The 15,407-nt window shown below is 37.0% G+C and overlaps 1 protein-coding gene across 1 annotated transcript in view; it reads right to left on the minus strand.

Annotated features, from left to right (window-relative positions):
- Positions 1-15,407, minus strand: part of CACNA1D (calcium voltage-gated channel subunit alpha1 D) — a 344,531-nt gene that overhangs the window by 146,606 nt on the left and 182,518 nt on the right. The window contains 2 exon segments of the mRNA XM_043518866.1: positions 6,142-6,168; positions 6,995-7,082. Coding sequence (XP_043374801.1) covers positions 6,142-6,168; positions 6,995-7,082 — 115 coding nt within the window.

The raw sequence follows: 15,407 nt of genomic DNA on the forward strand, positions 1-15,407 counted from the left end.
TATTCATGAGATTTTTGATGCACACAAACTGGAGTTGGAAATTAGGCCACATCTAGTTTTGAGTTGACTCAGAGAGGAAGGATTGTCCAGTGGTTAAGGTGCTACCACAGGACTTGGGAGACCTGAGTTAGTTCTCTGCTTCCTCCAAAGTTTCCGGTGTGACCTTGGGTAAGCCACTTAATTTTAGTGCCTCAGTTCTCTATTTATGAAACTGGGATGAAAGTACTTTATCTCACAGGGCTGTTGTGTGAATAGATAAATACATGAAAGATTGTGAGGCGTTCAGATACTACAGTAATGGGGGCCATATTAGATAGATAGAACCAAAACTACAGGAGTAGATTTGGATAATAAAGCTGAGTCTCCCATGCCAACATTCTGATCCAAACCCCACTGGAGTCCGTGGAAAGACTCCTATGATTGCAATGGGATCCGGGGCTAGTTTTAAAATGGAAAGAGTTTGGATTTAAGGTTGTGGGTTCAGCCCTTCTCCAATATATTGTAATGCTCTTTACAACTGAAGTTCATAAGCTGATGCTATTTCTGACCCTACACTTTTCTATTTTTTTGTTTACACTCTATAATATTTAAATAAATTGCTACAAATAATTAGATAAAAAGTCTTAGTACCGCTGCTGCCCTGAATCAGCAGGTACCATACCTAGTATATATAAAATTAGAAATCTGTTCTAATCTGCCTCAGGTGGTAGATCCAATATGTAATGGTGTCTTCATAAAAACAAATGAACTTGGCAAAATAAACAGTCAAGCAGTTTATGAGGTTCTTTCACTCATCTGAAACTCATGCTTGTGATTATGGAAAACAGTAATTGCTCGGTTACTGTTATGGAAAAATTTCATCGCCTATAAGGTATAATAATAATATGAAGAAAAATCTCTGCATTGAACTAACTTGACAGTGTGTTCAAGAACACTCTTGTCCTGCCAACTATGTGCTTAGCCATCATCAGTATATTCACCGACTGGATATGCAAAAAACAGTATTTTTTACTCTTAGGGCACAATTCTGCATTGCTGAAGTCAGTGAAAATAGGATAAGGCCCCAAGAGCTTGATCACTCATAAGAGTTGGGGGGACTCATGGTCATCTCCAAGCACCTGATCTATGAAGTCAATGGAAAGATTCCTATTTGACTTCAATGGTCATTGTATCAGGCCCTAAATCCTTAAACAGTGGAAGTTTTGTAAAGAAATGACAATAGTTCTTTTCAAAATATTCAGCATTTATGGATTTATGGCCTGACCCAGAGACCACTGACAGAAACAGTACAGCTAAACCCAGGAAACCTTTTGAAAATGTAGCCCAAAGGGTGTGCAATTTTAGGCACATATGTAAGGGTTGACAGGCTTTAGTGTGAATTAAGCTTACAGTTATAAAACAAAACAAAGTCTCATTGGAGGGGTATAGCACATATTTTCTTCCCTTACTAAAATATTCACAATTGCGCACACACACACAAAAGGGGGGAGGAAGGCATCAAAGTCTGATGTTGTCCCACTGTGATGCATCTTCAGAAAAAACTGTGGAAATTTGAACTTGAAAATAATTGAGACCATTCTCATTCAATATCTTCCTAATTTTCAGGGGAAGCATTGAAATTTTAAATTTTAAATGTTATAGTCTGATAAAGGTAAATTTCTGTAGCGAAGATTGAAATTTAAGTTTCTTTTTTATTTGACTTGAACCCCATTTTGCACAAATTTGTAATAAAGTGAAACATTACTGTTCTGACATTATCAAGGCATTTTTCCCAAAATGTTTGTCACAGCTGTAGTGCCAATTCTGAAGAAGTATTTAAATCAGAAGGGACACTCATTGCTAATATAATGTACCACAGCTGGCCCACTTATTCTTTATGTTCATTCTCATCTAAATAATTTAACTGCTTTTTTTCTGTTCACATTTAGGAACAAGTCTTGATGTTTACAAATTTGTTGGTAATTTTACTTGTATTCATTTATTTTCAAATGGTCCTTGGGCCCCAATCCTGTAATTGAATCCACCGGATGCTCTAAAGTCAGTGCAGGGGTCTACACTGCATAGTTCCTATTGTAAAATGTGAGTCTTATTTTGGTTAACAGATACCAATAAAAACTCTTCTCTACATTTGACTATTTACTCAGATTTGCTAATAAAGTTGTGCAAAATTAACAATTTCTTAAAAATTTCCAGATGATTTTGCATCAGCAACATCCTGCATTATATAAAATTTTGCAAAATTAAAACCATATGCACAGTAGCCGTTCATGAGAGTTCTGGATGCCCAGCATCTCTGTCAGGTCACAAGAATGTAAAGTTGGATGCCTAAATTAAAGAGTATTCTAAATGCCTAAAATGTGGGCTTTAGATTGTGTGCATGTATCCAAGACTGTAGGCAGTTACAAAACTTTAAAACCTACCATCCATAAAATATAGTACTAAATAATAAAGTAAACCAATGAACAGACCAAATAAGCCAGTGAGAGTACAGTCAAGTACACCCACTAATGACAACTTCCCTCCAAATTATTTCTCCACCCTTCAAACCTCACGTCCCTGAAAGCCAGAGAGAAAAGATGAGCTTCTCAGCATGCCCTGAAGGTCAACACATTTCAGGCTGCTGTATTTTGAACTGCTGGGGAAGTAAATTCCAGAGTTGTCAGCCTTTCAAAAGAGAACACCTTGCAAGAAGCTCCTTTCCATTTGTAACATGAGTAGTTGTCCTGCTTAAGTGTTTCCACTGACTACAACTGTGGCAGTTTTGTACAGTGTGAGAGTCTGTCCAGAAACTGGGTTCCAAGCCATTTAGGGCTTTTATAGTGGAACCCCCAAGCCTTAAATTCCACCTGGAAGCTGGTAGGCAAACAGTGCAGGTCATAGATACATTAATGTAAGATGGTTTTGATATAAATATCCACCTACTAAGTAGGCAGCTGCATTATACCTGTAGCTGGGTTTTTATACTACACCCATTATCACAACATCTGAGCACATTATGAATTTACAGAAAGATACACATGAAGATCTGTCTCTCTTTGGCTTCCTTTCTTTCTTGTCTTATTGTGGGTAGGTTAGGTTGGACAAGTGAGTTTTGCATTTTGATCTGAAGGCAATGAAGTCTGGTCAACCTGATGTCTTTTGGAAGTGACTTCCAGATTAGGGAGCCAGTTGCTGAGAAAACTCTTGAGTTTATGATTCTTGAGACTAATTGTACCACTGTTCCAAAAGAACACAGCTGTTGTGGGAGGTCATGACTGTGCAGGGAAAGATGTTCCTTCAGAAAACTTAAACTAGCCTCATGGAGGAGCTAGAAGATGACTGAAAACTTGAATTTGACTCATTACTTACCAGGAAACCAATGAGAATTGAACATGGGATCAATGTGTAATTTGTAGCCTCTGCTACTGAGCAGACAGGTTGCTGCATTTTGAGCTAAATTTAGTTTTTTAGGAATCAGTGATTCCATTCCTAAATACAGAGAATTACAGTAGTCAAGCTTGAAGATCACAAATATGTGGATTACTGGGTTTGGGTCCAAATACAAAAGAATGGGGTGCAGTCTTTTTTTTGACATTTTTAGGTGAAAAAGGAAATTTTGCAGTCATGGTTATTTGAGTATCCAGAAGCACTGAGAAGATTAGGAGAACAGCTAGTTTTCAAATGATAAAAGGGCAGAGGTGAACAGTTCTTCAAAGCACTTTCTCTTCTCAACAGCTGTTGAATGCAGCCAGGACCTTGGTGCAAGATGCATCTGATACGATGGTAATGTAGATTTGGGTATGATTGACTCTTCAGCTCATGCTGCCTCACAACTTCCCCTGCAGGTTCATGTAGAAGGAGAAAAGGACAAAAGAGCAGACAGATCCCTGTAGGACTCCACAAGTAAGAGCTCTAGAGGTGGAGGAGCCAATGGCCATTATGACTTTCTGGAACATCTGAAGCCTTTTTAGTGTGATCCCAGTAAACCTCCTGCTGAACTTCTAAAGAGGGATAGCAACATTCAATAGTTGATGATATCAAATGCTGTGCCTAGCAATATAAGTATGAAAGTACAGCCCTTGTCTGTGGCCAAGAGGATATCATCCTTCAACTCCATGAGCACTGACTTTGTTCCATGTTTCAGCCTAAAGCCTGTCTTGGAGACATCCAGGGATACTGGCCGAATCTAGGGAGAGCTGGAGACTGGCTGGTGATCTACTCATTAAACTTGCTTGGGAATGGGCAGTGGTGGAGAGGTTGGTTGCATCAATTAGTGGTTCCTTACATACTGGCTGGATTATGGCAAGCTTTAGGTCTGGTGGGAATTTTCACTCCTCAAAGGAAGTGTTTATAGTGTCATTTAGTAGAGGTCTTAAATGCTCATGGCTCTCTTTCACTAGAATGGGTGTATATCAGAGTACAATGTTGGCTTGCTTTTCCTATAGTGCTTCTAAGATTTGCTGTCATGCAAATGGGCCAAATTCAGAAAGGAGGTGTGTTATCAATCTGTTTTGAGTGTATGGTTACTAAGTCTCTGGTGGCATCTCAGAAGCAGATGTTCCTCTCTGAGGAGTAGATTAAAATAGGCTTCGCAGGAGTAGATATTGGTTTGCGGAATTAACTGGAGACAAATTACCAAAAATACTTCAGCCAGGCATGATTTAGAAGCTGCTAAGGTGGAGGAAGAGAGTAATCTCTTGGCTTTCTTCTCTTTGATTTTGCATTAGCTTCAGCTTCCAAACAGTCTTATCGCATAGTCCCAGATACAGTCCATTGCAGTTTTCTATTCTCAAGATGAAACAAGCATGGGTAAGTGTAACAAGGTGTGCGTCCAAAAGAAATGGACACAATTTTCTCACAAATGCAGATAAAAAAGCACCCACCTGTTCATTATGCATAAGTAATCCTATTTCGAACAAAACTCCAAATTGTAAAGCTGCTTAACAAATGGTGACATCTGACCTTGATCGGGGGTGAGATGTAATCCACTCCAGCTCTTCCAGTTGCTTTCCACAACCTATCTATGCTACTTCAGTATATTGACTGATCCTCAACCACCTAACTCTTAAAAATGCCACAATCTCATGCATTTGTTCCATTGCACCATCAGGGTCGGAAGCAATGAAACACAGAACCTGGGATCATTGGCAAACTGAAATCAACTTCTCTTAATTAACCTACCAGTAAACTCACATACATGTTGAACTATACGAGTGACAAGATGAAACCATATCACATCTCACATGAAAAGACCTTCAAAGTGGAAGAGCACCATCTACAACTACCTTTTGGGATCTCTCATTTAAAAAGGAAGAGGGCTACTCAAGAGCAACACCCACCCACTGCTATTGGAGATACCCGGCACATCAAAAAGATGTTGTGATCAGCTGTAACAAAGCAGCTGCTAGATCTAGTAGAATAAGCATACACACAATAGTTAGGTCAACTGCTAAAAGCACAATACATCAGTGTTGTCAGTGCAATTTTTGCTACAGATCGAAGCCTGAAACAAGCTTTGCCAGGGACAAGGAAATTGGAGGAGTCCAGCTTCCAGAATTGCTTTGTTAGAATCTTCTCAATTATCTTCTTGATTATCTCTGTTGTTCAATGAATGTCTGTGAACAATAGTTAGCCTGTGGATTGTTTGCAAACTGGTTGTTATGAGTATTTGCTATCCATGATTTGCTATATGTGCCACATGACTGGTCACCTTAGTCAGATGGCATTGTTTTTGTTCCGAGATTGAGCGACCTGACCTTTATAAACAGAAGAAGTCTCTTTTCTGTTTGCAAATTTGTTTGCTATTTGCAATTTCTCAATACGTATTCTATGAAAATGAAAACAATTAAATAAATAAAAAGATTAAAATATTCTTGCTTGTACTCATGGCACTTGCTTTCCATGAGCATTCTTGTGAATAAAAACTCATTTGTCCGAATGTTTGAGAATAAGTGAAAAAAGAGTTGCAAATACCAGCAAAACAAATTGGGGTGCTTTATTCCCAAGAATGTTCATGAATCCTCTTCAACTGTGTTCCCTAATCTCTGTCAGTGACATTTTTCATCCAATCAAATTCTAATACAGAAAATACAGAATCACGTGGTCATGATGCGTAAACCATTGCAAAGAAAAAAGTGATGGAAAAGAGAGGAAAATACTGACCTGAACTTGGATTTTGAGATAGTTTGACTAAAAGAAAAGGAAAACACATTTTTAAATATATATAGAAACAATAATTTACACAATCCCTTCTCCTCGGAATGCTGTACTTGGCAATCAAAACAATGGAATTACTCAAAGTTTGTGCATAAAAGTGTATTCTCAACATAACGCTGCATGAATGCTGAAATACTATTGTCATCTGTTTACCACTATTTTTCTAATATTATTCTTTACAAACATATGGATTTTACATGAGAAAGAAAGGAAATTAAATCTTATCCTCTGGGGACCAAAATATATATATAAAGCACAGGTACTTGCAGAGAAACAAATCCTGGATTTTAAATGGCTGTTTCAATGTGCTTTGGAAACCTTCTGAAAGAATGATGTTATATGAATGAAAGTCATTATCACAATCATTATGTTAGTGCTATATTCATATAGCAATCTAATAATTATCAATTTTTAGCTACTTGTAAAATATGCATACACCAGATCATGTTTTGATTATTAAAAGACATTAGTCTCTGTTGCATTTCTTAGGTTACATCTCTTCTTTTCTTCTTGGTGCTTTTGAAGCAGCAAAATTAAAAGCTCTATAACCTTTCTAAATGTAAGGCTCAAATGGATACTTTATGAAATATATCTATATTTGTCCTGACTTCAGAATTTTAGATAAAATTGTGGTTAGATTTTACCATGAATGACTAAAAGCCAAAAATATAAGCATCTCACAAAGCTTGAATATTTCAAAGCAAATACGTTTGAATAGGCAAAAGAGAAAAAATGGCTTTTTTTAATCCTAGAATGTTGGAAACACTTTGACATCTTAATTGGAGCTCTATGTACTCACCACAGACTGCCACAGCATGCTGGGCTCTCTCCTTCTCCGCTGACATTCTCAGTGTTCACAGATTCAGTTTCACTTGTCGGCATACTTGCTGTTAGGAGATAAAGTAAGTGTTAGATTTACAGCCAAAGCCAGCCAGTTACAAGTGATTTGCTTTTATATCTTATTAAAAGAACACCTAGGCTCTATTTGTTTAGGATTACCAAGCGTTTTATTCAAAAGGCGGAAGAACAGCAGAAGGAAGCCACATTGTAGTAGACTCTTTACCAGCCCTCCTTGTTTTGGCAAAGGTAAATGCACAGGACTCTAGGATGGATTAGAGGATGTTTCTCTTGTTTCAGCAATTTAACTTCTACTGAAAATGTATCGCAGAGCTCAGTGAAGAGATGTTGCACTTAGAAGATGCTGTATGGAAAAAGGAATATGCCTGACCTAATTTGTGAGACCTCTTTTGTGTGATGTGTTTCAGTATCATGTCTGAGGTTCTTTCAGAGCCATACCAGAAGAATGGTAATATTTAGGTTCCAGCTAACATTCCTGGAAATTCCAGTGCAATAAAGGTCCTTTCAGACAGAAGAGAAGAGAAACCATCACACTCTGATCAATCTGTCAAAGTTGAGCACTCTCTATTTTTATTTTCCAAATTAAAAAAGTAAAACATGAAGGTGAGGAGCTAGGGGGTAATTAGATCTGAAAATATGACAAGAGTAGACAGGAAGGAGCACTGGGAATGGTAAAATGGGTAATACAAAGGATAAGGAGGACTGCCAATGATAAAAGGGGATTATAAAATTTGTTACACACCAGTGATTTACTATACATATGGTGAAATCACTACTGAATAATTAGCAACCGTAGTTAATCGTTTGTTAGACAAAACCAGCCGATATTAGTCACAACCACTGATCCTCAATTCTACAGAGGCCTAAGGAGATACATACATGCTGCAACAGGAATTAAGGAAGCAGGAATGAGTATAACTATCAGCAGTTCCAGAACTGAACATTATTTCTTTGGCTTTGCTTGTCAACATGAAAGGAAAACCTTAGCAGGTGACTACAAAGGCTTACTCTTGTCCATTTATGAAGTGGGGATGTCATTGTAAGTAGGAAAACAAGAGTGAGGATAGAAATAGCATTGAAGTCACTGGGGAGTAGCAAGGACAACGGCCAATTAGATTTTTGCTTTTAGTATCTTAGCAACTGTTGCTGGGATCATTGTAGGCTGTTTCTGTATCTAAGGTTTTCTTACCAAACTGATAATTAAAAAGTTTTTTTATCATTGTTTTTGTGAATTTTTTGTATTTGTTACCGTTGCTGGAATGATAGTCCTGAAGACTGAAGGGCCAAATTTCCATTTACACTAAGGGTCCTTTACACCGCTCTGGCATTTTAAAGAAGCTATAGAGTGGGTGTAAATTACACACACCTCAGTGTAAATAAGAATCAAGACCTCTAGTATTTATTCTCCACAGGTCAAGTACAGAACAGGCAGTACAAGCTTCTCCACACTGACCTGCCAAATTGCATCAAACCTGACCCTAGACAGACCATCTCTATGTGGCAAGGGTTAGTTCAATTTGCATACCCAGTCATTCCTGGACTTGATGGTAAGACTGCCAACTCTATGTTAGCCAGATTCTCAACAAATATTTGCAACAGCTGAGGATCTGGTGCTACAAATACATCATTACATGAAATTTCACACCTTCTCAGTGTTGCCTTACAGAGATAAGAAACAAGATCTAAAATGCTCATGCAATTGTTCAAACAATAGAAGACAGTCCAGTCAGTAAACACTGCAAAATATATTTTTGTTTCACAAGGTTCCTTTGTCTCAGATAGTTCTTTTAACATAATATAAACAGCTTCTTTATACTGAACTTAAATCACACATGTGCCTAGTTAGTGCATGTGCATCATTTATGATATCAAGTTTTTCTTTATAAATGAGACAAAACATTTTTAAAAATCAACAATTAATATTGTAAGTCTTGTATGAAATGTATAGTTATTTTTTTAATGTTCATCAGCATCACTGGCAGTCACGATTTCCTACTTAGGATGTTGTCTCATGTCTGAAGTTTAAACAATTGCCAAGTTTTCTTCCTCTGGAAAATTCTGAAATATTATGGCATATGATTTTGCAAGCAGAAAAATCAACATTTTAGCCATGGCAAAAGAAGAAAAAATATAGTTTATCTTTTATAACATAAATTAGTATTATTGAACTAAACATGAAATAAAGCTTCAGTTGTTTTGAAAAACTGGAAAACCACCAGACTTGCCTATACAAAGGGTAATGAAACATTAAAATATTTTGGAAATAAGTCTGTGAATCTTACACACAGTTTGAATTATTGTATGAATGAAAAAGTAGACCTCAGGACTTCCACTGATGGATTAATATAGGGGTTTGGTGAGACTATTCTGTAGCTGAGCACAGAAATACATATACTCATTTGTTGAAAAAGCTTGTCATTTATGAAGATCAACTTCAAACTATAAACGCACAGAAGATGAGCTCTGTATACCATCCAAACAACTTTGTTTTGCACTAACTATTCATATTACTCCCAAGAGCAATATTTTATTTTATTTCTGTCTGTTATAATAATCTCCTCACATGTTAGAATAGGGGAGGGGAAATAGAAAACCACTATGTTTAAAATTACATTAAAATGAATTAATGTGTAAGATACAGAAAGTATTTTAAATTGGGAAAATATGAGTTTATTATCAGTGCTTTTTTAAAAAAAATTGAGACATCAAGTGCCCTCAGGCCCCAGTTCAAGAAAGCACTTAAGTATATATTTAAGTCCATTCCTGTTCAGGACAGCACTAAATCAGATGCTTACACATAATTGTAGCTGTGTTTCTTTAAGATATTGGAAAAGCAGAAGTACTCTACTGTACTACAGGTTGTGGCAGTTGCTATGGTAACTAGTGGGTTGCTGGATTTTTTTCTTCTGTGTAGTAGAATAAAGCAGTTATATTTAAACTACCTAATTCAGAGGATACATTAATTCTCCTTTTCTTAGACAACTTCCCTGTTCACAATTCTTCTCATATTTTTTGCATGGATACATTTTTCTCCACATTTGTTCAGAACCCTTTCCACTTCCCTCCCCCAACTCTTTTATGAATAATGTTAAGTCTGATCCCACGCAACAGTCATCAATGAGAATTATGCTTCTTATTTTAATGGGAGGAAGATAGGCTTCTTGGGACAAAGTTTCCTCTCAGATGCACCAGTGGAGTTATTCTGTATTTACACTGGTGTAACAGAGCAGAATATGACCCTCCGTCTTCTGTTGGAGTTCTGCAGTCTTTTTACTTGCCAAAACTGGGAATGGCTTCTTTGTAGCTGGGGAGGAGAGGGGGGAGATTTACCAAGTGCCTGATCTTGCAACTCTTATTCACTTGAGTAGTCAGTGAGATTGGTACCCAATTCATAGAAATAAATGCATGCTTTTGCACAATCCGCTATTTCCCTCTCACATACACCAGTGCAAATCAGGAATGACTCCAGTGAGATCGGAGGAGCTGCAATGGTATAAAACAGATGTCAAGTGGAAGGGGAATTAGGCCCACTGTTTCTAGGCTGTAGAATACATACATCTAATAAAAATGGGGAGTTCAGGTCCTGTGGCACAGGGCTATCGATTGTCCTCCAGTTAGAAAACACGAAATGGAGGCTTTCTGCTACTAACCAGTTTCTTATAAAGTGTCACTCAATAAATAAATATCAGATTGTTTAAAAAACAGGGAAAAGCATAACAATAATATAATTTTAAGACAAGGCTAGAGTTCAATCCTAGCAAAATTCTATGACTGGTCAATACACAGTCAGAAATTTCACCCCACTTTTCCTGAATTTAGCTGTTTTAAGAAAAATAAAGGTTCTAGGTAAAATCTTAGGCCCTATTGAAGTCATTAGGAGTTTGGCCATTGATTACAATGAGGCCAGGTTTTCACCCTGTTTCTAACAAGGTCATAAGCAATCCTATTTCAATTTGTGACATTGTAGGTGTAGTGTTGGGGAAAAGTGTGGGGAGCAATCATAGAATAATAGACAATATAGGGGAAATTAGAAACCCAACATGTATTAAACACTAATAATAGGCCAACAGAAAGGCTTGGTAGTAGTACTATGAACAGCAGTATAGAGAGACCTAGCTTCAGGAGTGATAACAAGCCTTTCAAACTCAAGTGGAGTTCAGTAGCAACACTGCACGAGCACACACACCATAGCTAATCCAAACTGGCACTGGTGTCTGCACTAAACAGGCTGAGTTATATGACCACAGCCTTTTAAGGAGAAGGAGTTTATGGGGGAAAATAACAGTGTATAGGATGAATCAGTGGGAAACCTTATGAGCTTAATTGAGACTGGCCTTCTGTTAGAGTTCTGGTGTGCTAAGCGAGAGACATGTTTTTCCTCCCTAGAAAATATGAATGTACAGAAATATACAGGGATTATCTGCTTTAAGATTTGATCCCTTTTTTTGGTGCTCCGCTGAAAAGTTCAAGAGCACTAAAAATATCACCTGAATTCAAATTATATGAATCAATTTCAAATGTAATGTGATTGTTTTAAGCAATATAAACACCGCAGGTAACATGATATTTTCCAAAGCATACAGTATTTAGGTCAAATATATCAGCTATTGCCAGACTCTTAGCTATTATTCAACTAAAATGATTGTGCCTTTCTACCACAAAGCTGGCTGCTCCAATAATTCTGTTATATCTGGGATTTGCAACTATATATTCCTTATTAATATCATTGTGACTTGAACAAGTTGCTATTTCTGTTATTTTCTAAAAATACACAGCAGAATTTTTTTAAGACAAGCTTATTTGTTTAACAGACACATATTTATTTGTTTATCCGCCTACATCTGGGAAATACATGAACTTTCTAAAGGTTGGCATTTTAAAGACTGAGTAGATGATGAAGGGGCAAGTTAAACAGTTTATCATTGAAAATTTCCCAGGCATCCTTAAATTGTAATTCGGTTCATTTCTATAGGAGATCTTCAATAAAGACATACGTCTCCTAATCCAAAGAACTGAGTAGAACTGGTGCTCAAATCATACATGATGGAATTTCTGAGGTTTTTTTCAGTTTGCATTTTTTTTAAACCTAGGAAATTACAAACAATAAAGCACATTAAAAGAACATTATTATAGTTGCAAAATCAAACACTCTAAAGTTAGGAAATGCCAGAATTAAGATTGCCCATGCAACCTTAATTTGGCCTCCCAGCCAGTATGCATTATGATACAGTCTTTAATTATACAATTACATAATTTTTTATAACCGGACCCCTGCCTCATTTGTTGCAGAAATTGGAAGATATATAGAGAATGAATAGGGGCACTATACACTCTGACATTGAAGCCACTCAGTGTTTGTGCTTAAGAGATCCTAACTGGGAGGGAGCTGCTCTGTGCTGCACCGTAGATATGGGATTTATTTTTCCCCTACAGAGATAGGACTTGTCTGCATAAAGGAGGTATAAATTCTAGTGTGCACTAGTGTATTGCACACAAACTGGCTTATATGGACCCTACTGGCATGCACTAAAAGTTTCCTGCTGCGTATTTTTCAAACAGAACTACATTAACACATATTAGGGAATTTTTAGTGCATGCCAGCAGGGTCCACACAGGCCAGTTTGTGTGCAACACCCTAGTGCGCACTAGAATTTATACCCCTTTAGTGCAGACTAATGCACCATGTAGACAAGCCTTTAATGTTGATCCTGTCAGTATTAGAATTAGACAGTATTAGAATCCCACAGGTTCTCACTCTCCGCTGGCAACGCCATAGAAGGTCTGGTGCAGGTGGGGAGGCTTGGTAGCCTGGCTCCGGACAGTAATAGTATAAATGCGTCAGCTCTCCATGCAGATGTACCTAATGAACTAACCCTCCACAGATTACTTAAAATCTAAGGGTTTACTGCCTGGATCTTGGGAACCTGGTACACTCAATAAAACAGATGGAGAGTGAGCTGTAGCTCACGAAAGCTTATGCTCTAATAAATTTGTTAGTCTCTAAGGTGCCACAAGTACTCCTTTTCTTTTTGCGAATACAGACTAACACGGCTGCTACTCTGAAACATGATTTATCTGGAATCAGCTGAGGAAAGAGGGCCTAATCTTGCAGTCCTTCTGCAATTTTTCCATGGAGATGGAGGTTCATGAATAAATACACATGGCTGGAAGAGAATGGGTTAGGGAGGGATTTTTAAGTGCACAGTGGCAGCCTAACTCTCATCCCATTGAAGTCAATAGTAAAATTCTCCTTGACATACACAGGAGCAAAGTTAGTCCAATGTTGACTGTTTTTGAAAATCCAACTCTCAAAGTCAAAGGCCCCAATCCTACAGCTCTCTCTTACACATGAAAGGTCTCAATAGTTTAGCTGGTTCACTTCCAGTATGTATGAAAAACTACTGTAGTCTTTTAGCATGTTTTTAAAAGGTATTCCAGCTCGTAAAAATTATCCAAGCCACTAGAAAAGTAGATTGAATAATTCAAGCCGTATAAATAATTTCAAATTGAATCAACAAGACTGTTTAAAATATCTAGTACGGATTTTCCTGAAATGTTTTACATATATTTTATTCAACTAACAGATATACTTACTTTTAGGATATAATCTAATATCAAAATAATTGACTTGAATTTTACATTTTGTTTATTTTTTCTAGTATTTTCCTTAAAATGCATCTCCTGTATCCTTTCAATTTACAAATTTCTGTTTGGATTGATATTTTTCATATCATAAAGTAACTGGGTCAGATTTGTCAACTGCACTCCAGATCTTAGCTGCTATTTAACAAAAGTGATTGCCTCACCACAACAAGTAAGCCATTGCGCTGATAATTCTGTTCTACGCAGGATTTTAAACTAGATCTTCCTGATTGCTATCATTGTGATTTTGACAAGTTGCTATGTTTGCCATTATTTAAAGGGCATAGATCGGAATTTAGCTACATTCTAAAAGTTTCTCCACTGGAAAAAAAATTAACAAGATGAAAGGAAAAAAGTACATAGCATATGAACATTGTATGTAGTTTGTTAAATTTTGCATTAATTGAGGGTGGGAACAACCACCGAAACAATATGATTGTACAGTCTACAGTTCTGAAACATGCTGTTCTAAATTCATACTAAAATCAGTTATACAGCTTCTGAAATGCTTTGGTAGCTTTTTCATATCTGAATTTAAGAGATGCTTTTATATCTGGCTCACCTGCCTTTTGAAAAGGTAAGCCTATGCTTAAACTAGAACACTCTCAAACAAAGGCACACTTCAGTGGAAATCTAAATGGATAAAAATGAGCCTTTAGAAAGTTAAAGCACTGCAAACACCAACTTGTTTGAAGCATGCATTTGAAATAGCAGATCATTTACATACATGATGCATGTCTGCATGCAAAAGCTGTTTATTTCTATATTTTAGAAAAGGCATACATGTTTTCAAGAACCAACATATAAAATGCATCATTTGCACAAAAGAATGCTCAGCTGCAAAACAGAACACATTTTACCATGTTTACTGGAAGAACTGATAAAGCAGATAAATCTGCCTTTCTTCTTTTCCATTAAGTCGTCCAATGTAACCCCTTCGTGTTAAGTATATGTAATCCCATCATTTACGCAGTAGATGGCAGCAGTTGCAATGCAAAAAAATAAAAATGTGTCCACATATACAAGCAATGTCAGACAAAACACAGAATGAAATCACCAGGAGCACAACTAATTACAGCCTAAAATCTTTCACCGCTTACACTGATTTCTGAATTTTGGATCAAAATGTCCCTCTGAAGTCAATGGGAGTTGTTTCACTGAATTTGAAGGAACGGGGATTTGGTGCATAATTAAAATAACAGTTTATGAAATATTTTAGCAATTTATTTCTCATCTTAATAGTTAGAATGTGTGCCATTATTCAAAAGTACCTAACACTCACTGGTTAACAGTAAAAATCTTTACAGAATTACAAGCGTATCATATAAAACAGGGATTTTCAAACTGGGGCGTCAGGACCCCACAGGAAGTCATGAGGTTATTACATGGGGGGGCGGGGTAGAGAACTGTCAGCCTCCACCCTAAACCCTGCTTTGCCTCTAGCATTTATAATAATGTTAAATATATAAAAACATGTTTTTAATTTATAAAGGGGGGGTCGCACTCAGAGGCTTACTATTTGAAAGGGGTCACCACCAGTACAAAAGTTTGAGAACCACAGATATAAAATGTTTAATTTACTGAAGACTGAGGCATAGGTTAAAATTTCAGAAATGATGAACTGATTTAGGAGCCTAAATCCCACTTTAGAAGTACGTAGGTCACTTAGGCTAACCCCTATTGATTTAGGCTCCTAAGTGACTCAGGAACTT

Source organism: Dermochelys coriacea, chromosome 7, assembly GCF_009764565.3.
Source record: "Dermochelys coriacea isolate rDerCor1 chromosome 7, rDerCor1.pri.v4, whole genome shotgun sequence".
Classification (NCBI taxonomy): Eukaryota; Metazoa; Chordata; order Testudines; family Dermochelyidae; genus Dermochelys; species Dermochelys coriacea.